The sequence below is a fragment of the Drosophila sulfurigaster genome, chromosome 2L, assembly GCF_023558435.1.
Source record: "Drosophila sulfurigaster albostrigata strain 15112-1811.04 chromosome 2L, ASM2355843v2, whole genome shotgun sequence".
NCBI classification, from domain to species: domain Eukaryota; kingdom Metazoa; phylum Arthropoda; class Insecta; order Diptera; family Drosophilidae; genus Drosophila; species Drosophila sulfurigaster.
The window spans coordinates 27,098,902-27,120,771 of NC_084881.1; the positions used below are offsets into that span (position 1 = coordinate 27,098,902).

General features: G+C 37.7%; 2 protein-coding genes across 4 annotated transcripts; one reads left to right on the forward strand and one right to left on the reverse strand.

Annotated features, from left to right (window-relative positions):
• The first annotated feature begins 70 nt into the window (after positions 1 to 70).
• Positions 71 to 20,897, forward strand: LOC133841879 (embryonic polarity protein dorsal). Of its 3 annotated transcripts, XM_062274675.1 has the most exons (10): positions 72 to 396; positions 1,466 to 1,600; positions 11,198 to 11,590; positions 11,655 to 11,833; positions 12,759 to 13,153; positions 13,216 to 13,294; positions 15,849 to 15,974; positions 17,268 to 17,330; positions 17,392 to 17,948; positions 18,010 to 20,897. In XM_062274675.1, exons 3-10 carry the CDS (start codon positions 11,217 to 11,219, stop codon positions 18,277 to 18,279), a joined length of 2,043 nt encoding a protein of 680 aa, XP_062130659.1. In that variant the 5' UTR covers positions 72 to 396; positions 1,466 to 1,600; positions 11,198 to 11,216; the 3' UTR covers positions 18,280 to 20,897. The 3 variants fall into 3 exon arrangements, with proteins under 3 accessions (XP_062130682.1, XP_062130659.1, XP_062130671.1); XM_062274698.1 differs by lacking the exon at positions 15,849 to 15,974 and having other exon boundaries at positions 71 to 396; XM_062274687.1 differs by lacking the exons at positions 72 to 396; positions 1,466 to 1,600 and adding an exon at positions 8,084 to 8,222.
• LOC133841881 (uncharacterized) lies at positions 18,791 to 20,639 on the reverse strand. Its single transcript, XM_062274714.1, has 4 exons — positions 20,485 to 20,639; positions 19,849 to 20,431; positions 19,301 to 19,800; positions 18,791 to 19,245 (listed from the first exon to the last, which is right to left on the reverse strand). Exons 1-4 carry the CDS (start codon positions 20,637 to 20,639, stop codon positions 18,921 to 18,923), a joined length of 1,563 nt encoding a protein of 520 aa, XP_062130698.1. The 3' UTR covers positions 18,791 to 18,920.
• Positions 20,898 to 21,870: the final 973 nt, after the last annotated feature.

Genomic DNA, 21,870 nt, shown 5'->3' on the forward strand with positions numbered 1-21,870 from the left:
AAATGGCGTCGACAACGAAGTTACGTTTTTATTTCTTTGGCTTTCGGTTTAGTCTTCAATTCGCTGGCGTCGCGATCGGTTCGATTTCGATTCCCTCTTGTTAGTTGTCTCTCTTTTCTTGTGTTAGCTTTTCTGCTGTGTTGTTTAACTGTGTTTCTTTTTGTTTAACGTCTTTTGCGCGCGCGTGTGTGTGCTTTAAAAGCTCTTCACGCGCTCTCTGTCTCCCTTTCTCGCTCTATCTAACTCTGTTTTGGTTTGCGTGTCGTCTCTCTCTCTCGCTCGTTCGCGCGTTCGCTTCGTCGTCGCGCACTTGTGGCGCAGTCAAGTTAAGAAAACCTGTGCATGACAAGTGTAGACAAATTGTAGATAAAAATAAAATGAAAACGTAAAAAAAAGGTGCATATACCAATTGTTGTTGTTTCGCCAAGTTTCACTTGCAAGCTTCACACATTTTTAAACAAATAAAAGTACGCAACAATAAAAGAAGAAATGAAATGACAAAAAAAAGCCACGCGCTAAACAAAAACACAAAAATATACCTATGTACATATAACAACAACTTTACAACGAGCCACAGTGCACGTACAATTTGATAATTTGTATTAGAATTCGAATGATTAGATTACGCCACACAAAAACTCTTCGCTCGCGCATTGCCAAATTTTGTTTGGATCGCAAAGTCACCAAAGCTCTCATTAGCGTGTGCATGTGTGTGTGTGTGTGTATACATGAATTCAAATTAAATCCGCCGCCACCGCCAAAACAACAACAACAAGCCCGCCCAGCCTGCTGCTCTGATGATGATCGCATAAGCATAAAGCCTGGAATTCCCCCCCAAAGAAAACGACGTCATTACAAAAGCTCAACCCTCTCTCTCTCTCTCTTTTCGTGCGATCTCTTCTTCGACGTCCTCTCTTCATTTATCGTGTCGCCGTCACCTGCTTTCTCTTCCTAGCTTCAATATCACGCTCTCGCTTTCGACGACACTTTTTTGATTTCTTAGCTTTTCATTAGTTTTCAATTTCTGATATATTTCTTTCTTTGCTCTCTGATTTTGGTTCTTATTGTTGTTATTATTCATTTTCTGCCTTCTTTCATCGACTTATTATCGCATAGCACAGTTCTTCAATGTGTGTGTGTGTGTGTGTGGCTCGTCTTGTGTCAGTGTGCGACAAGTTCGCAAAAAGAATTTAATAAGCATTGAAAATTATTTATATATCGAGAAAGAAAAAGATAGATGGAGAGAGAAAAAAAAATAATATCATTAAAATACCGAACCGGTTTCTGTAATAGTTTTTGTGAGTGTTTGTTTGTGTGCGGATAAAATGAAATTGTGGCGCGACTATAAATATAATTAAATAAAAGTTGATTATTTTGCATACAGTCAGTTCAAATTTACATAACATCGCAGTGAAAATTAGCCTCGTTTGCAAGTGTTTTTCTTACGTGTTTTCTCCAATTTCAGAGCTGAACCTGCATTCAAAATTTGTTTTTATTGGAGTACAACAACAACAACAGCAACAACAACAAATATAGAAACCAAAGAGCAACGCTCAATGCATTTTAAGTTTCCTCCATCCGGCAACACGCATCGATTAAGGTGAGCTTAAAGCACATATCTATAACTGTCACTCTTCTTCTTCCTCCTCTTCTACTGGGTTTGTGGGGGAATTACTTTGATGTTAATGAATATGTAGAATATACTCGTATGAATACAATGAATACAATGTATCTTACATTCATTCGTTGAGTTAAATCAGTTTCATTAGTTGCTCAAGTATTAATTAGTTATTTATTGCCATTTCATGACTTGGAAATTATTTAATCTAACGATTATACGGGTTTATATAACGAGACGTGCGTCTCACTTATTTATAAGCTGCTCACAAATAGATATATAAATGGGAAATTTCAAATCTTATTAGCTTAATTTTTAAGTCTCTCGTTTCGACAAAATTTATTACGGATTTTGGCATTGCAAAACTGTCAATTTTGATGATCCTGATGATTCACTGAAATATTGATAAGACTTGCAATGGAAATGTTTGGTTAGTAGATATTCTTGTTCAACTATAGATAGGTTTGTTTTCAAAGAATTCATATAGAATTGTTTTCAATAATTTTGTTCGTCTCTATATGGAATAGAATTATATGCGGGTCCATTTACTTGACTGCTGTTCATTTTGCTTTCAAAGAGAACTGATTAAGCTGAGTATTTATTTAACTTTATCAATCGCTTTACGCATTATTCAATAAAAATGTTCAATATGTTTTGGAGCTTATCACTTTGGAGTATTTAAATGTCAATGAGCTCAAAAAATTTGTTGATAAATAGAACATTTGTCGTATGCATGATAATAATATGTGTTTAGTTCTATACACAAATATTTTTTCAGTGTAGTTACAACCCTTGGCGAAAGCTTTTCACGCAAGCTTCTCGCTCTTTCTGCCTCATTCGCTCTGTGTCTCTCGCTGTCTCTGTCTCTCTAGTATTTTGGATTAAATTGTCTAGCATAAACGATAAATTGAAACAGCAAAAACTAAAACACCTGTGTACATGGCAGCGCAGTCGCTGTTGACGTCGCAGTCGCCGACGGCGTCGCAGTCGCTGCAAAGCTTTGACTTTGGCGTCGAATAACGTTAGCTGCATTTTCTGCTGTTTGGGGCAACGTTGAAAACGGTCCGAGAATTTTCAATTGTGTTTCATTCTAAGATCGACTCGATGCGTTTGCGGTTGTGTTGAACGGAACATTTTCATTAAAAACGGAAATACAAAAGAATAAAAAGACGCTTGATAAAAAACTTGTAAACAAATTGTGCGCGAACGTTTCGAGAAGCAAGAAAATTAAAAACTGAAAGTGAATTACTGAGAAAACATAAACCTACAAAAATATTGCAAAAAGTGTTACAAAAACATAAAAAAAGAAGTCGTATATATCATCATGTCTTAAGTCGTCCTTGGTCAACACACACTGCAGGTAATTACAGGTGTGAGATGCTTTTAACTAATTCGACGTAATTTTATATTGCACAAAAACCGGCTGCTGACTCACATACCAACTTCATTGCTGTGTGTGTGTGTGTGTGTGTGTGTGTGCGAGGTAAATAAGTGGAAACAGCTACTACACAAATATAGCAAGTCATCACGAGTATAGTTATCTCAACTGTGCGATATTTTCAAGCCAAAGCTCGAGCTTGAAGCTAAAGCTAAAGCCAAAGCCGCAGCCACGAAGCAAAGTCAATAAGCAGCGACATTTCTCGGAACTTTCGCATATGCTAAACCAAGTTTTGATTGATGCCCACGCAGAGCGGGTAAGACCCGCCATCTAACAAATATATACTATATACAACTATACCACTATATATAGGAACTATACTTTCAATGCTCTATCATCAATCATGGCTGATCAAGTGGGGTAAAGACAAAAGGTGTGACATGACTTTAGGCGGGCACTTTGATAAGAGAAATGCCAAATAATAGTTTCAAGTTGACAGTTGATGGACTAGCTGATACCCTAAGCGAAAAATGCATTTCATACCAAACTACTCGGAACTAGATCAAGAAGAAATCCTCTCAGTTATATATTTGCATTTTTATTCAAGTTGTAAATGACTATAGCAATGATTTTATGGCAAATTGATGGACTAGCTGATACCCTAAGTGGAAACCGCATTTCATACCAAACTCTTCGGAACTAGATCAAAAAGATATCTTTTCAGTTATATATTTGCATTTTTATTCAAGATTTAAATGACTACAGCAATGATTTAATGTCAAATAATAGTTTCAAGTTGACAGTTGATTAACTAGCTTATATCCTAAATAGAATAATATTTAACAATTTATTCCTTAGTGGAACTAGTTCAATAAGAAACCCTTTCAGTTGATGGAAGCTGTAGATGACGCCTGCAATCATTTAAAGCCAAATAATAGTTTAAAGCTTATAATTGATGGACTAGCTTATACCCTAAATTGAAAATAAAACCATATTTAAAGATTTATTCCTTAGCGGAACTAGTTACATAAGTTCATTTATTTAGTTGTGTTCCTATTTGAGCTGTAAATGACGCCAGCAATTATTTAATACCAAATTATAGTTTGAAGCTGACAGTTGATGGACTAGAAATAAATGGAAGAATATACAACAATTTATTCCCTAGCGGAACTAGTTTCATAGTAAACCCTTTGAGTTATATATTTGCATTTTGAAAATGACGCTACCAATCATTTAATGTCATATAATACTTTCCAAATAATATCCTAGAAATTAAAACAATTTTAAAAAATTTATTCCCTAGCGGAACTATTTCCATAAGAAACTATTTCAGTTAAGTATTTGCATTTTTATTCCAGTTGAAAATGACGCCAGCAATCGTTTATAGTATTTGTTTGCTGTTCTTAAGTTCGACTTTAACGGAATTCCCCCAAACTGAAAACAAGTTCGTTCTGGCAGCGGAACTAGTTCCCTAAGATTTGTCAACATTGAAAGCCTATCGGTTATTTATTTGTATTTTTATTTTAGCTGTAAATCGCTTGACGCCAGCGATCATTAAGTGTATAATCGCTGTTGTTGTGCTCCAGTGTTTAACTAAAAAAAATATTAAACGATTTGGCGACAAATTTCCAGCCGCCGTCTCGCCTGGCGCTCAACTAGTTTTTCGGTTCTAGTTTTGTTTTTATTTTGATCGGGTTTGGAACCCGATTGAAGAATTCGCTGGCTGCTGCTAGTTTGATGTTGATCTTAATCTTAATTTGTTGTGCCTGGCGCCAAAAGTTTTCAGCTGCTCTCTCGCGTTGCATAAAATTTGAATATTAAATAATCAACAAATTTGTTTGATATTTGCCATTGGCTGAGCAACAATTTTAACTGCCGAATTGGCGCCGTTCAAATTCAGCGAATTCTTTCGCTCGAAAGTCTCTTCTTCATTTTTGACTTTTGTGTTTTGCCAATCATTAATCAATTTTATGGTTTTGCAAACTTCTTTCTTTATTATTGTTTTTTTTTCGTGAATCAATTTTTGGTTTGCTATTTTTGATCAAAGAGTGAGAGAGAGAAGACGGGATCGGGAAGCGATGTGCCATTAATACCAGACTCGTTTTTATATCATCGATTATTTTATTTTTATACTACACGTCGGGCGGCGGTATCAGCTCGCAACTGATACCCGGCCATATCTCAAAGTCGGCAATTCGGTAGCTTATCTAGAGCATATTCTCGACTCTGCTGTGCGTCGAGGGTCGAGCGATGGCGTTACAAATAAATTGCCATATAATCATCCGTCACATGTGCCGAGCTCTCCGAGCTTTGAACCAAATTAATATGGAATAGTGTTGCGCGTTAGTTGGTTAGTTGATAACAACAAAACAATACATTCTTACTATTATAGTCAGTTATAGTCACTTCATTCATTGCATTGCGTTAATTAATTGGGGAAATTTGTGAAACTATTGCAGAACTAAATGTATTCCATCATCATATTCAGGTAACTGACCTTACATCCGACGTTCAAAATGATATTGCCAAATATTGCCTGCCTCTCTTTCCATTTTAATTGTCATTCACAAACCGAAATGCTGAAAACAACACGCGTTTTCTGAATGATTCGCTTTTGCTGCGGCCACACGAGCCAAAAATTCCTAGCATTTTTCGAAATTATATATATTATAGATCTGCAATATCGGAGGAACGTAATGATTATCTTTTGCTGCATGAATCATAACGTGTTTCTTGGAAATTCGCTGATTTTTCACTGTTAAGAGCAGAACAGAAACACACACGAAATTTGTGTAGCAATAAGTCGCATATTGTTTATAATTATCACATACATCTTCACATGCACATGTGCTATAGATACTACATAAAACATTTATATTATATTGGGCGGCGCTAAGTGACCCAAAAAAAAGACAAGTAAGAAAGTTGCAGTCGAGTTTGCTTGACTTTGAGATACCTGCTACTCATGTTTAAGAAAAGCAATATTGAATGGTATTTTCCTTTAAATATACCAAATTAATATACTAAACAAGTACTATATGGTATATCGATATACTATTACTTTCAACATACACTATATATAGTCAAGAGTGCTCGACTTGAAGATACCCGAAAGCCATTTTTATTAAAATCAAAACATGGCGGTATTAGTTTGAAAATATACCAAATTACTCTACCGAAAAAATACGCAAGTATACCGATATACTATTTTAGTATCAATATACTAAACGATATTTTTCAGTATATAAATTTGGTATATTTTACAAATAATACTAACATGCTTTAATATTAAAAATATTACTTTCAAAATAAACTATATATCGTCTCAAGTATTAATGCTAAAAATACTAAAGTATACCGTAATATATATATATTTGGTATATCGATATACTGTTACATTGAAAATGCCCCATATAACGTCTCAGCTGTTGGCGCTAAAAAATACTAAAGTTTATTTTGAGCATGCAGGTCGCTAGCACTGCTATTTCAAAGTTCACAGCTGTACATTATAATACCCTTTTTCACTACAAGTAGTGAGTATAAAAACAAAATATAAAAAAGTCAAAGACGATTTGTTGACAAGTGTCTTTTTCTGTGGCTACTGAACGGAAATGCCAATAAACCCCATTGCCAGATGTACATATTATCTCTTATACATAAATACCTGAATAGATTATTTGTTGTGAACATGAAAGATACAGCAACAATTTGAAGCATGCGATATGCTAAAAAAGCTACAGCTGCATTTCTTTTTTTGTAGCGAAAAATGATTGACACAAATTAATGAGTAAAGCTGAAAATAAAATTTGAATAAGTCAATTTAAATACAATAAATTTGAGTTATTAAAAAGTGGACTTTTCACAATTTATTAAGATATATTTTGTCTGAAAATGATTGACACAAATTAAAAGTCAAAAATTAAAACACAAAATAATATTAAAAATAAAAAACCCATTAAAGTGTAATTAATTTTATTCACTCAAAAGTTTCCAAAAATTAATAAAGCATAAAATAAAATTTAAATAAGTCAATTCAAATATAATTAACCTGAGTTACTTAAAAGTTGCCTTTTGTACAATTTATTGAGCATTAAATTCGCCTTTTTGTTGTTACCATTAATGGTCAGCTGCTGCATTTCCCGCATAAATAAACAGTGAAAACTAGGCGCTGGTTGTTATATGTGATAAACAAAATTTCGAATGAATTTCATGCTTTATTTATTTGTATATGCACTACATTTATTTCTTTTTTAATTTTCTCAATGAATTTATTTGTTGCTTGGCGTTGTGACTCAGTTTTATTGGAATTTAAATATACACAGCGAGCATACCTCGAAAAGCGAACATTATGAATGTATAATATAAGTTTTGATTATCGTTATTATGCTTATAATATAATCAGTTTATTGAAGAAGGCTTTCTAGAAAAGCTGAATGATTCCTGGAAACATTTCTCGAATTAAGAACAGATTTTTGCTAGTCTCTTTTTTGTTTGAATAATGTAATCAAACAGCTGTAAAATCAAAATAAAATAACAAATCTAATGCTTTATTTACACAATGTTTATTGAGCTCTCTTATATAGTATGTATAATTATTAATGCTATTATATATACATATATATTTTCGATGTCATCTCTTGGCTGAAAATGGAACAAAATTTACAAAATAAGCAAAAACCCGCAGAAAACAACAAAAATAAATACTCAGAGAACACGAGCAACATTTAATTTTAACAAATTAAGAATTTAAAAGACAAAATGAAAACAAAAATAGCAGAAAAGCTTCGACAAAAATTTTATATACTTATATTTTCGAAAATATTTGCTCGCTTTTCCTCAGCACTCGCAGTGCTCCGAGTTCAGTCTTTAGCCGATGGGCAACAACTCAAGACGTGTGCGTTTCGAAAAGAACATTTTGAGAAATACTCGTGTGCATACAAACATATAGTTGAACATATTCCTACATATAGATTGCATATATATATTTCTACATATATAGCCAAATTTTGTGTGCTATAATTCTGTACAATTTTCCGGACCTGTGCAAACCGCTCGAAACCGGCTACAAAAGACAAATTCAGTGTTCGGTGTTCAGTGTTCAGTGTTATAAATTATTGTCAATTTTTGTTGGCAGCATAGAAAACATTCATTTGCTGTATCGCATAATTATTGTATTGAACTTTCGGCGAACCAAGCGGAAACCTTTGAATCGGGGTCAAGTGAAAGGTGATTGAAAAAAATAATAATAAAAAATAAATAATAATAAAATCAAGTGCTTAAATTAAATTACATTGGTTGGCTTTTGGCCAATTTTCATATTTATGACGTAATAGCTGTAATATTTCTGTGTGGTAGTGTGTGTGTGTGTGTGTGAAATTAATGTACTCTCTGCGATCGTTTAATATACCACATATACTATAATATACTGTATATAGTTGTACATATGTTTTGCTAAAAGCCAAATCGAAAATGACAGGCACATTTGGTATGACGTGCGAATTGGCTTCGCTTTTTCACTTTTTTTCTTGTGGCCGTGTTCGAGTTTATGTTTTTAAGGTTTATTTTGATTTCCTCCTCCATCCTCGATCCATAAATACGATGCGTATGTTTTGGCTGCCTTCAATTAGATTTATGAGTCTAGAAATTCGATTTTCCAAAAATACATATCGTACAATATAAAACATCTGTCACATAGGCTCGTTGCTTTGATAATTTCCTAATTGATGTTCTTGATCTACAAAGCTATATTTCTTTCAAGCATCTGATAATTTGTCTCCAGGGAAAATATTATGTGATACAATTCGAAACACTAAATTGTCATAAAAGGTATTAATATTATTTTTATAGTTTTGTGTTGAGACAAAGTTGTAGTATTAGGAAATAGATAGATATGTAGAAAGTAATTAGTCATCAAAGATATATACAATATTTAATTATGATTGCATTGTAAGGCACATTAGAAACTCTTAATCTGTTATAAAAGAGAATAATATTAGATTATTTTTGTTTTGCATAGATTTAATAATATTAAATTGCGTAAAGATTAGTCATCAAAGTTGAGAAATAGTATTTTAGAAATATTTATAGTATTTAATTATAATTACAATGCAAGGCACATTAGAAACTCATCAAGCTGTGATTATTAATTTGGAAAAAATTATTAATTTAGAAAATCCCATGCAAAACTTACCCGCAATGTGTAGCAAATGGTCTCTGTATATTTAATTTGAATTTGAATTAATTATTTAGCAGAGATTACAAAATTGGCAACACGTTAACCATTTTATTTGTTTATATGTATATCTCTTTCTCTGTCTCTGTCTGGCTTTATTTCTGTCTCGTTTTTATCGAATTTACCCCATGCGGTTGCAGACCAATGGATGGCATTAATTTTTCAAATCTATTGACGTATTCTTTTAATGGCAGACCGATGTCTAGACGCCACAAGTCTGAGGTCATAGAGCTAGTCATTAGTATATACTGCCAGACACAGGTATATACTAAATATACATAATTATACCGCTCATACAATGCCAGACACCAGACACAAGAGCATTAGCGAGGATCTGTCTCACTTTTGTATTGTATTGATAAACCGCAACATTGTCTCGTTTGGAGACTGTTCAGCATCTTTGAGGTGGCCAGTCGAATATATCTATAGTTTGCTATATATACTATATATCTGTTGCTATATACCCGCTGGCACATGCTCAGTATATAGATCAGCAGCTAGTGGAGCATTTCTCTGTCGCGTACGCATTACGCAAAATGTTATTTTTAAATGTTAGTCCGATGCTAACTTGCCCAGAACAGCAGCAGCCGGTTCCACGTTTAGAAAATATATAGTATAGTATATACACACACTCGCTGATCTGTGGTCAGCTGCATTTTCCGTTGCAGTTGCACAAAGTGATCTTAAGTAGCCACAACAGACGGGCGCACTCATAACATTCCAATGTACACAAACGCCCACATTTCGCATTTTATAAGGTAAACGCAATTGTCTACACCAAAGTTTACAATTTGCAAACTACAAAACGAGACACTAAACAATATTATGACTCAAACTAAATCACAAACTGTGTCCCTTTGATTTCTTCTTTATGGAACATGTGTATTCATTAGTCAGACACTATGATGCATTGAATTTAAATTTGAACATGCTAAAGATTGACCGAAAATCTCACAGTTTATGACGTCAAATATTTACTTTATAGATTAGCCCAAATGAGTCAAACTTACAGGCGGAAGATCATTTTTGACTTTAATATTTATAACATTAAATAATGTGTCAGCATTTGAAATAAGAATGTAATTCTGTAAAATTATTCATTATTAATTACTGATTTATGATTTCTATTCATTATTTTTAGCCTTACTTCTTTAATTAGCAAAGATATCAGATTTGGTTGCGATTATATGAACATTATAGAAGTTGTATAAAAAATGGTTTTGTATTTTGCTTAGGCTGACAATTTGGTATATTTTGCACTTTGCGGTATATTTTGAATGTATACCAATACAGTCTTTGGTATATATTTTAATATTTTACGGTATATTATTTTGGCTCTGTTTTACTTTTATTCAAAATTTGTAGGTAAATGTATTAAACTTTCAATTGAAAATCTATTTTTTCTTTATTTTCCAAAAATAATTACTTCGATATTAATCCCGCTTCGTTTCTAAAGATATCAAAGCGTAAAACATTGTTTTTAATCCGCTCAAAAGGTGGTTCAAATTCCACATTCCAGCTTTTAATTGAAAATCTTTTTTTCTATATTTACCAAGAGGAATTACTCAGTTATTTATTCCATATTAATTCTCTTTCCTAGTCGACTTTTATATTTATTACATCCTTAACAAATCTCGTTTAGTTGCTAAAGCAATCAGGGCGCAAAATATTTTTTTAGTCCATTAAAAATTTATTGAGCATGAGTCTTGTTTTCAGTTGAACATATAAATAAATAAAATTATTTGTAAATTTACCACGAAAGTGTTTGCGGAAATTGAGCCCAACAGCAAATTTGTCTCGGCGTATTATTTTTGGATCTTGACGTCGTCATTGTCTCTTGTCTTGGCCAAAAAAAAAGCTAGTAGCAGCGTCGTCATGCCTTTTGCCAAGAAATTCGCTGTCTATTGTCTCTTGATCTTTGTTCAACTGTCGAATAACTCTTGAATTGTTCACGCTCTGATCTTTGCAGTTAATATTTTGGCCTTGAAATGTTTCCAAATCAAAATAATTTGGTCGCTCCGGGTGCAGCAAACGATGCCCAACACCAACGGAACCTCAACTACAATGGACTGCAACAGCAGCAACAGCAGCAGCAACAACAACAGCAGCAGCAGCAACAACAAAACCAACAATTGTCACAGTCTGCCAAGAATGTGAGGAAGAAACCGTGTGTAAAGATCACGGAGCAACCGGCTGGAAAAGCGTTGCGTTTCCGCTATGAGTGCGAGGGTCGCTCGGCGGGTTCGATACCCGGCGTCAATTCTACGGCCGAGAACAAAACCTATCCGACCATCGAGATTTTGGGCTACAAAGGACGCGCCGTTGTCGTGGTGTCCTGTGTGACCAAGGATATGCCATATCGGTAAAGTCTTGAAATATATCTTCCATTGAATCTATATTAATATTTGATTTCTCTTCTTTTGCAGTCCACATCCGCACAATCTGGTGGGAAAAGAGGGCTGCAAGAAGGGCGTCTGCACGCTCGAGATCAGCAGCGAAACGATGCGCGCTGTGTTCAGCAATCTGGGCATTCAGTGTGTCAAGAAGAAGGACATCGAAGCAGCGCTCAAGGCACGCGAGGAAATACGTGTGGATCCCTTTAAGAGTACGTAATAGAGTAGTTAGTGAATAGAGTGCTTAAATTTGTTGTAAAAGTAGAATAGTTATCGTCACGTTTGTCGGTTTCATCAGAGTCTAAAATCTAGTCTAGAATCTAGGCCGCATTATAATAATGCATTGCCTTGACTATCTGTAGCGTATCTGTTGGATATCCTTAGCCATCGCCGATTCACAGTTAACTGCGGTTCGGTAAAGAGATTCTGTCTGCAATCCCTTGACCTCTTTTAAAGAGAACCATTTGCGAAGTTATTTCATTACAGTAGTTAGATTAAATTTTAATTGCGCTGGCCGCAAAGTTCCTTTGCTAAAGGTTTTTAATTTCCTTTTAAAATAACAGATAATTTTACTGGCAGCAATTTTTAATTAGTTATTAGTTAGACCGTCTTTAGTCACTTTTAAGCTACGTTTTTAATGATAATAAAAAGCAAATGTTGACATTGTGATTACCGAGTAATAAGTTTACTTTACGAATCCTTATCTAAAGTAGAAAAATCATTGGCGACTTCATGCAACTCATCCCATGTGTTGTCACCTATGTAATGAGAAAGAAATTGTTTATAGTAAGATTATATTTAACGATCTTATGTTATTTATTTCACATTCTTAGTATTGTTTAAGAAGCATATTTTAATTAGTTATCAATAGCCAAAGTTAAACATAACCTGAAACTCCTTTTTCCCTAGTTTTCACTTAACAAATCATAAACTAAAGTAGAAAAATGATGACATTTTGCAACCCATCCCATATTTTGCGTCTAATTAGGAAGAACGTGTTTATAGTGAGATATAATGCAATAGTTTTATTTATTTTACCTATTTGGTAATAGTTAACAAGAATAGTTTAGTTAGTCATAAGTAGACAACAATAGTTCAACATCATTCTAATCTCTTTTTTTCTCCTACTCTTCACAGCGGGTTTCTCGCATCGTTTCCAGCCGTCGAGCATTGATTTGAATTCGGTGCGTTTGTGCTTTCAAGTGTTTATGGAGAGCGAGCAAAAGGGACGCTTCACCTCCCCGCTACCCCCGGTGGTGTCGGAGCCAATCTTCGATAAGAAAGCGATGTCCGATTTGGTGATTTGTCGTCTGTGCAGCTGCTCGGCGAGTGTGCTGGGCAACACACAGATCATATTGCTGTGCGAGAAGGTGGCCAAAGAGGATATCACGGTGCGCTTCTATGAGGAGAAGAATGGTCAGATGGTGTGGGAGGCTTTAGGTGATTTTCAGCACACCGATGTGCACAAGCAAACTGCCATTACATTTAAAACGCCGCGTTATCGTTCCCTCGAGATCACGGAGCCCGCCAAGGTAAAGTTTTTGGCTTCTCCTTCTTTAAGTTTGATTTTAAATTCGTTTGCTTTTCTTGCCAGGTTTTCATACAGTTGCGTCGACCCTCGGACGGCGTCACAAGCGAGCCATTACCCTTCGAATATGTGCCATTGGATTCAGGTAGGCATACGTTCTGGAATCTTCATCGGCATCTCAAGCGGAAGCCCGATGAAGACATCTTTCAGCAAATACTCTCAGTGGACACAACAACAACAACAAGTGTGGCCGCTAAGCGTGAGCCACCGCCCACCATTGAGGTGATTGATTTGAATACGCCGCAGTTGGAGTGCGAGCAACCCGAGTTGCCGCTGCCCCCACTTGACTTGGCCACCTTTGATGTGGCGGATCAAGTGCCGCAGGATATGGAAGCAGCTGTCGCAGCAGCCGAGGCTGAGGCGAAAGCTGAGGAGGCAGAACGTTTACGCACCGAGCAGGAAATCGATACGATCATCGATGAGAAGGTGCGTGAGCTAGAACAGTTGGAATTGGAGCAACAGCTGGCTGGACCAGCGCAAGTGCCGCCACCGCAAGCGGAGCCAGAACCGGACCTCGAAGAGGAAGTGCAGGCAGTGCAGACAGTGGAGGAGTCTGAGCTGTTGCCCGAGTTGCGTCCGTTGACGGCCAGCGATAAGATCAACGAGTGGATGAAGTCGAATGAGTTGCGTGCCACAGTTTCGGTGGAGGATGATGGCAGCGATGCCACAGGTGAAACTCAAGTGGCGGCTGCGCCTGCAACGGATGAGGATAAAACGCTGAACGAGCTGCTCGAGCAGGTGGCTGAGTTGGATGAGATCTACACCGATTTCGTGATGCAACGCGACACCTACAACAACACCATACAGAACGAGTTGCAGAGCATGGAGCGACCGCCCATGCAGGTGGAGGAGAGCTTTGACGATGCAGCCACCTACACAAGTTTGCAGATTGCGTTCAAGAATCCCGTGATCATACCCATGGAGGATTTGATGCCACCCACGCCACCGATGTCGCAGTGTGCGCCCGAAGATGCGCCGCATTACGATGCTGTCGAGGTGAATTCACAGCAGCAACAGTTGCAGCTGCAACAGCAATTGGCCCAGCACGAACACGAACAACTGCAACTGCAGCTGCAGCGCGAACATGAGTTGGAACAGGCACAAATCGATCTCGATGCCGCAGCCATGATGCTAGCTGCCGCTGCCGAAGAGGAGAAATTGCCGCCGCTGCCGCCGAAGCGATTGCGTAAACAGGACAGCAATGCCGAGAATAGTTCGATCGCGGCGAACAACGGCGATAACAACAACGGCAACGCAACCCGTGAGAAGGCGCGTCTGCCGCCTCCCATCATACATCCACGAATGGCCGATCTGCCAGCGGCGCCAACAAAACGTTTGCCTGAGCCACCGCAGCAGGCGAGCAAAGGCAACAAGTCAACAACAAAAACGCCGACGCCAACGAATCCGAACTTTAATACGTTGCCGCGCCAAAAGAAACCTGGTTTCTTTTCCAAGCTATTCGCACGACGCAAGAGCAAACCCGAGTTGATGCAGAGCAACGAGAACTGCTCGCGTCTCGAGTCGAAGAACAGCGCAGCGGCCAGCAGTGAACCCGCCTTGGATCGCTTTGCAGTGCGCGATCCTCTGCGTGCCTCGCAACGTTCCACCAAGCTGCCCCTGAAGCAACCGGGCAATGGAGGCTCCGCAGTGGCTCGCAAAGCGGGCAAGACGGGCAAGCCGGTGGGACGCAGCGTGAGCAGCGTGTCGGGAAAGCGACCCTCGTATTTAAATGCGGATGTGGTGCACATTCCGCTGAAGGGCGACAGCTCCAGCAGTTTGCAGCCTGGGCCGCATGAAGCGTACTCGAATGCCAGTACAATCACAGTGGGCGGACAGCTGGATAGACGCACTGCATCAGCGCTGCAGCTGGCCGAGATTCCCATCAGCGAGGGTGGCATGGAGTTGGTGGCGATTGCGGATCGTCAGAGTTTACACAATTTGGTCAGCTCGATTGAGGCGCATTTCAATGTGCAAATGGATCCCAATATGGATCTCACAGAAGTCGAGCATTTTGCCTTGTATACAAGTGTTCCACCCACAGCGACAGCGAGTGAATTTGATGAGACATCCGCCTACTATGCTCCAGTTGACGCTGGCGAAATCCTAACGCCCGATCAGGTGGCCAAACGTTTGGCGCTAGCGAACAGCAACAATTGAAATGCAGCAGCTGATTTTGCAGCTTGTTAACGCCTTTTTTTCTAGCCCTACGAACAATCGAAACGACTTAAACACACAAATTGTACACTTGGCAGTGGACGCCAGAGCAAGTCCGTCTCCTTTTGGACTTGAGCGTCCCGACTTAAAAATTTGTATTTGTTTTAGAGAAACCACCAAAGAAATGAAAGAAAAACATACCTCCAACTTTTGTTGGTATGCCATTTTGTAATCGATAGTTTGTGGTTCAATGAAAACTATCGAATCGAATAATTGTTTTGTGTGCCGCATAGATTTTCCCAAGGAAAATCTGACCGGCTAAATTTGTTTTATCTCTTTTATAATGCGCGTGTGCAACGCGATCCGAATTTGTATTTAATAGAACTGTCTAAGTAATCTAAGAAAAAAGTTCAGACTTTGTCCCCCAGATTGACAGAAAATTGGCAATCTAAAAAATGAATTTGTCCCGTATATCTTTATTGTAGATCCAGCACATTTGAGGCGAAAACGTCAAAAGACTGGCGGTGATCCCATGCACCTGTTGCTCCAGCAACAACAGAAACAACAGCAACAACAACAGCAGCAACATCAGAATGATCATCAGGATGGCAGTAAGTTGCCTTCTCATTTTATATTCTATTGGTGTTGGTTTTATTCTTGAGGGTGTTGCTCATCTTTTATCTTTGTGGTGTTGGTCTCTGTCCAGTTCGTTGTCCTTTTCTCTTTGGATCAAAGTCTCTTGACTGCATTCGACCAACGAAATTTTGTGGTCGCAATGCGAATTTGTTTTTGAAGAAATTTTTTGTGTAAACTCTGCTTTGATTTTCGGCAGTAGTTTAGCTTTGACAACAAACTAGTCAACTAGTCTAGAAAATCGTCAAATCATACTGATCCTACCTATTAAAGTACTATATAGTATATAGTATAATGCTCGTACCAAACATAAAACAATTATTTTCGTACATAAATATTTTTTATTCTCTCGTATACCAAAGACTTGACAAGTTCTCTGATGTATTAATCGAATAGACTCTTAGAAAATATTAAAGTTATGGCAACAATCTTAACAAACAACTAAAGAAATTATTTCAAAACGATGCGCAACATTAAAAACTATGCAAAAACTACAAAATATTTACAAAACAGAAAACGATAAGTTATTAAATAGTAGAAATTATATATATAAATAAATATAGCAATATTGTTGTTGAATATTTGAAATTGTCGCTTCGCTAATCCGAAAAATCATTTGATATTTTTATACACAAAAAACACAAACAAAAAAAAACTGAATCGAAAGAAAGAGAAATTACCTAAAGTTAAAAAGTAATGTTTCAAACTATTTTATAAAATATGTAGATTAATAAAAACAAAAACGAAATGAAAAAAAAAAAACCAGTTTTTTAAATTGTTAAAGATATTGATAAAAGTTAAACAAAAACTGAGTAAGTTTCTTTTAAAGCACGACAATTTTTGCAAGCGTTTATTTAATTGCTTATTAATATTTCATTAAAACTTGAGCATTTTTTGCGCATAATTAAGTTAACACTTTTTATTGCTTTCTTTAATATTGAGAAATTTCCCGACGTTCAAAAACTTTATAATATTTAATATAGCAATGAAAATATTGGTTTCTTGAATGCATGTTTAATAACGCCTTTTCTTTATCATACTGGTCCTAAGTATTAAAAGTTGTTTGTTTATTTTTGAATTCGATTCTATATGCTTATTTTTTGTACTATTAACTTGTTTGTTTAGTTGCAAATTTAAAAGAAATCCTCTTAATAATTTGTAATGTTTTTCTTTGGCTAAACTTTTATTTGTTTGATTTGCTGTTTGCTTTTTAAACTATTTATTATTTGCTGAGCTATTGCTAACATATTTATGCACCGCTTCTTTTGTAGGACAAAACAACCTTAACTGTTGGAATGCCCAGAATATACCGCCCATTAAAACGGAACCGAGAGGTAAGTCTTAAAAGAGAACTTCACATTTTGAAAATGTTATTCAATTGCTTATTGATTGCAGATACCTCACCGCAACCATTTGGCATGTATCGTGCGCCGCCAGAGTTGACACCCTCGCCGCAGCCATTGTCGCCGTCGAGCAACTACAATCAGAACAGCACTCCCTCGCCCTACAACATGGCAGCGGCGGGAGCAACTGTGCCCGCCAACGGCCAACAGCAGCAGCAGCAACTGATGTCGCCCAATCATCACCAGCAACAACAGCAGCAGCAGCAGCAACAATATGCTGAGCTGGGCAACAATTACAATCCTTTTGCACAGCAATTGCTGGCACAACAACAGCAGCAACATCAACAGCAGCAGCAACAACAACATCAAATGCAATACAATCCCAATGCCAATTCAAATCCTTTTGTCACGGGTGGCAATGCGGCACATTGGGACAACAAATTCTCAGTCGCTGCTGTGGCAGCTGCTGCGGTGTCGACAGCGCCTGCTGTTGGCAACAACAGCAACAATCTAAGCAATCTCAACAATCCCTTCACCATGCACAATCTGCTGACTTCTGGCGCAGGCGCACCCAGCAATCTGCAATGGAATTTGACCACAAATCATTTGGTAAATGAATTTGATTTACAACAAAATTGGAAACTAATTGAATAACTTCAAATTCTTATAGCAAAATCAGCACACCCTGCAGCAACATCAGCAGCAGCAGCAACAGTTGCAGCAGCATGGCGTACAAATGCATCAGCAATACGACAATAATGTCAGCAACACCAACAATGATAACAGCAACAACAACAATAACAATGAGAACGGTCCAACGATCAGCAATCTGTTGAACTTTGACAGCGAGCAGCTGGTGCGCATTAATTCCGAGGAGCAGCAAATGTTGCGTCTCAATTCAGAAGATCTGCAAATATCAAATCTATCAATATCTACGTAATAGCTTACACAAATTCTGCAGTTATTAGTCATAAATTGCGTGTGTTTGATACAAATGTAAAATGTGTTTTTAGCCTAATGTTCTTTTTAAATACGAATAAATTAATCGTTTTAGCAATAAGTTAACAAATGTTGTTCCCAACCATGTTAAAACTCTTGCAGTTGTCTTGCGATGAATATTTAATTTTATACTATTGTGCTATTTTTAACTTGCAAATACTTAAATTGTTAACTATTCTTTTATTCTGAACTATGTTTGCAAAATTGATTAACAAACCATGTTAAAACTTTTCTAGTTGTATTGCGATAAAATTGTAAAGAATTCTTTTATTCTGAATTTGCAATCATTTAAATGGTAAACTATTCGTTTATTCTGAAGTATGTTTCCGAAATTGTTCTTTATACTTAGTGCTCACAGAAAGTCTTAGCATGAATTCAATTGTACTAAGCTTGGAAAAATTATCTTAATCTCTTCTATTATCCCTCATTTGTACATCAATTATCTTTGACAATTCTCCGCAAACATAGAACATTTATTCCGTTAAATACAACTATTTAAATTTAAACGAATTTTCAAACATTGTAAAAGTAATCGCAATCAAGTAACAGACAACTAAGTAATATAACATTGTAAGAACGTAACTATTTAAATTTAGAGATTGTAGCTGAACTCTCGCTGCCATGTATAATGTCCTTGAGTTCATCATCGTTGCTGTTGAAGATGCCTCGCAGACTTTTCACCGCTGTCGGAAGGAGTGGCAAAGCAGGTGGCGGCGTGCCCGGAAACATGTAATAAGCAAAGAAGTGCATCAGTCGGAACGTGGCATGCTGATAAGCCTGACCCTGAGCGAGGCACGTGCGAATACGCTGCCCCACTGTGGCAGCCAGACAGTTTTGCAGCGTGACCACACGCTCCTCCTTCGCTTTGAGCTCCTCTTCCAGCTCTTCGGCGTGTTTCATCAATTTACTGCAGAACAAAAGCTTTAAATCACCTGAAAATATTGTAAGTATTCTTTGCTCACCTAATATGAATCTCCATCTCACATTTGTATTCCACCAGATTCGTGCCCGATTGCTGCAGTTGCTCCACAACGAGTTTAATATTCTCTCGCAACTTATCCACATACTTTTGCTTCTCGGATAGCTCCGATTTAAGTGCCAGAAGCTGCCCCGTGAGCTCTTCGATATCGAACTTTGCACCCTGGCACTCCAGCTGAACGCGTGTCAGCTGCTCCAACTGCTCACGTTGCAGTGCGTTGGCCTTGAACAACTCTTTCTTAGTGGCAGCCAGCAGCTCTTGCAGATTATCAATTTCCTGCTGCTTGCTGACGTTCTCCTGGATTAAGCGGACCTTCTCCTTGTTGACTTGATCCAACACCAAGTTGAGCTCATTGTAGGATAACTTTGTCTTCGCGCTGTCAATGTACGATTGCTTCAGCTGATCGTTGAGCGTGTCATTGCGACGCTTCTCCACGGCAAAGAGCGTGTTGTACACATGCAGCTGATTGCGATTTTTAACAAACTACAAAGAAACTTGTTTAGAACATTTCACAAAAGAGTCACAACTTACATTTCGCTTGAAATCCTCCACCTGTTCGCTGAGATGTTGCACTTCTTCACGTCGTCGTCGCCAGGAACGCAGCATGATGGTGTTGAAAACGCGCAAGCTGGCGAGGCGCACATCCTGATCCCCATTGACGACAAAACGCACTTTGGCCTGCGGTGAACTGCACAGTTGTGAGGCGTCCTGGAACAACAGTTGTGCCAAGTTGTCATCCTTGATGGTTAGCTGATTCTCCTGTCTGGACGTGGACACCATCGCATTGGAGTTAGTGGGAACATGCGCCACCAGTTGATAGTTGCCTGTACGACGAGCCTCCTTGAAGTCCATCTGAGACACTGATTTGCGTGCTCGGAAGTTCAGAATGGCTGCCGTCTGCTGACGCTTAAGTGTTAAGTATGGAGGCAACACAGCAGCAGCAGCATCAGGAGGAGCAGCCGCAGCTGCTGCCTGTGTCTTTCCTTTTGGCTGCTGAACTGTGCGCGCAGAATCGCTAGAGCTAGAGACGCTATTGCTCAGCGAGTGATCCGAGGATGATGGTGTGAGAAACATTGGTTTCGGCAGCCTTGTTAGCTGCTGCCTATTCTCAAAGCTGAAAAAATTGGCTTAAAGATTAAGATCTCGAATTGTGGTCCTGTGACTTACCTCTGTCGCTTCTTCAGCAAACGCTGGCCGGGATAGTTTTTGCCTCTTGCCTGGGAGCTCATAGAACTTTTGTTATACGGCGTCCGTGGCTTTTTGGAACGCGGCGAATCGTCGCTTTGTTCATAGCTACGAATACGCGGACTCTTTGGCCACATTATGTCAAAGTTTAAATTAAGATCGAATTATTAAGGGAGAATTTATTTGTTATTCTCTATTGTTTATTTTTTTGTTACTCTGTTATTGCAATGCGTTCAGACTGTTCAGGAAATTCACAATGTTTCAACATTTACATGTAGAGCTATAGCAATTCCTGCATGGTTTGCTTTGATTTGTTTGGGATTTTACAATTGCAAAATGGGTAAGTTATATAGGCAATTAATTATTTACATACAATACTAAACATAAAAAGAAAACATAATAAATACGAAATATATTTGAATTTTAACGGATTTGCTTTTATTTGTCGAATACTTCCTAATTTGAATTTGGCGCTTCAAAAATGAAATTTTTGTAGCATACTTTCAGGGTGCAACAAAGAAACTTATTCGAAAACAAGTTATATCTCGGCCATGTCCTGCCGTATTTTCAAAGGACACCTATTGCTAGGATCCCAAGGACCAACTCTATAGATCTGCATCAAAAAATATGGGGTCATCTAAGAATCCAACACTTGTAATTTTTTGGTCCGCGACTTAAGAGGAAATGGTAAAATTTGACAAGTGCAGGATATCTCGAGAACTACAAGGACGATTTGAATGTCCTTTGGCAGGATGATAGGCCTCGTGAATATATCACGTTTGACACAGGACTCGCAAGGATCGGACAGGATACAGCCGAGATATACGCTATTTTCTGTTAACAAAAAAGTCCTTATAACTTGGCCGTTTGCAGGACATTCGTCCTTTTTGATATGCCAATCAGTTTAAAGTGACTAGAGCTATCCTTGTGCCAAAGGACATCCTGATCGTCCTTCAAACGGCAGAGATACGGCGCATTTTCCAAGTTTTTGCCAAATTTTCTATGCCTACCCCTTGAAAAAATTTTAAGTTTTTTTTCTTACGAGATCCTTAAAATCCTTGAATGTCAATCGGTAGTCCTGGCTACTACGATTACAAAAAGGTATGTCCGTGTCAGATCCTTCACGATTTAGCCAAGTTATGGCTAAAAAAGGAATATCGTATAACTATTATTCGATATGCATGGCATACTTTTAGGGGCTGCTATACAAAGTATGTACACTAAACGAAAATCAGTCGCATTTTGGCCATATCCTGCCGTACTTTCAAATGACACGTATTGGCAGGATCGTAAGGACCAGCTTTATCAACTTGCATCCGCTTGGGACGATCAAAGCACATGTTTTGCTACGATTGTAAGGGTCAAGTT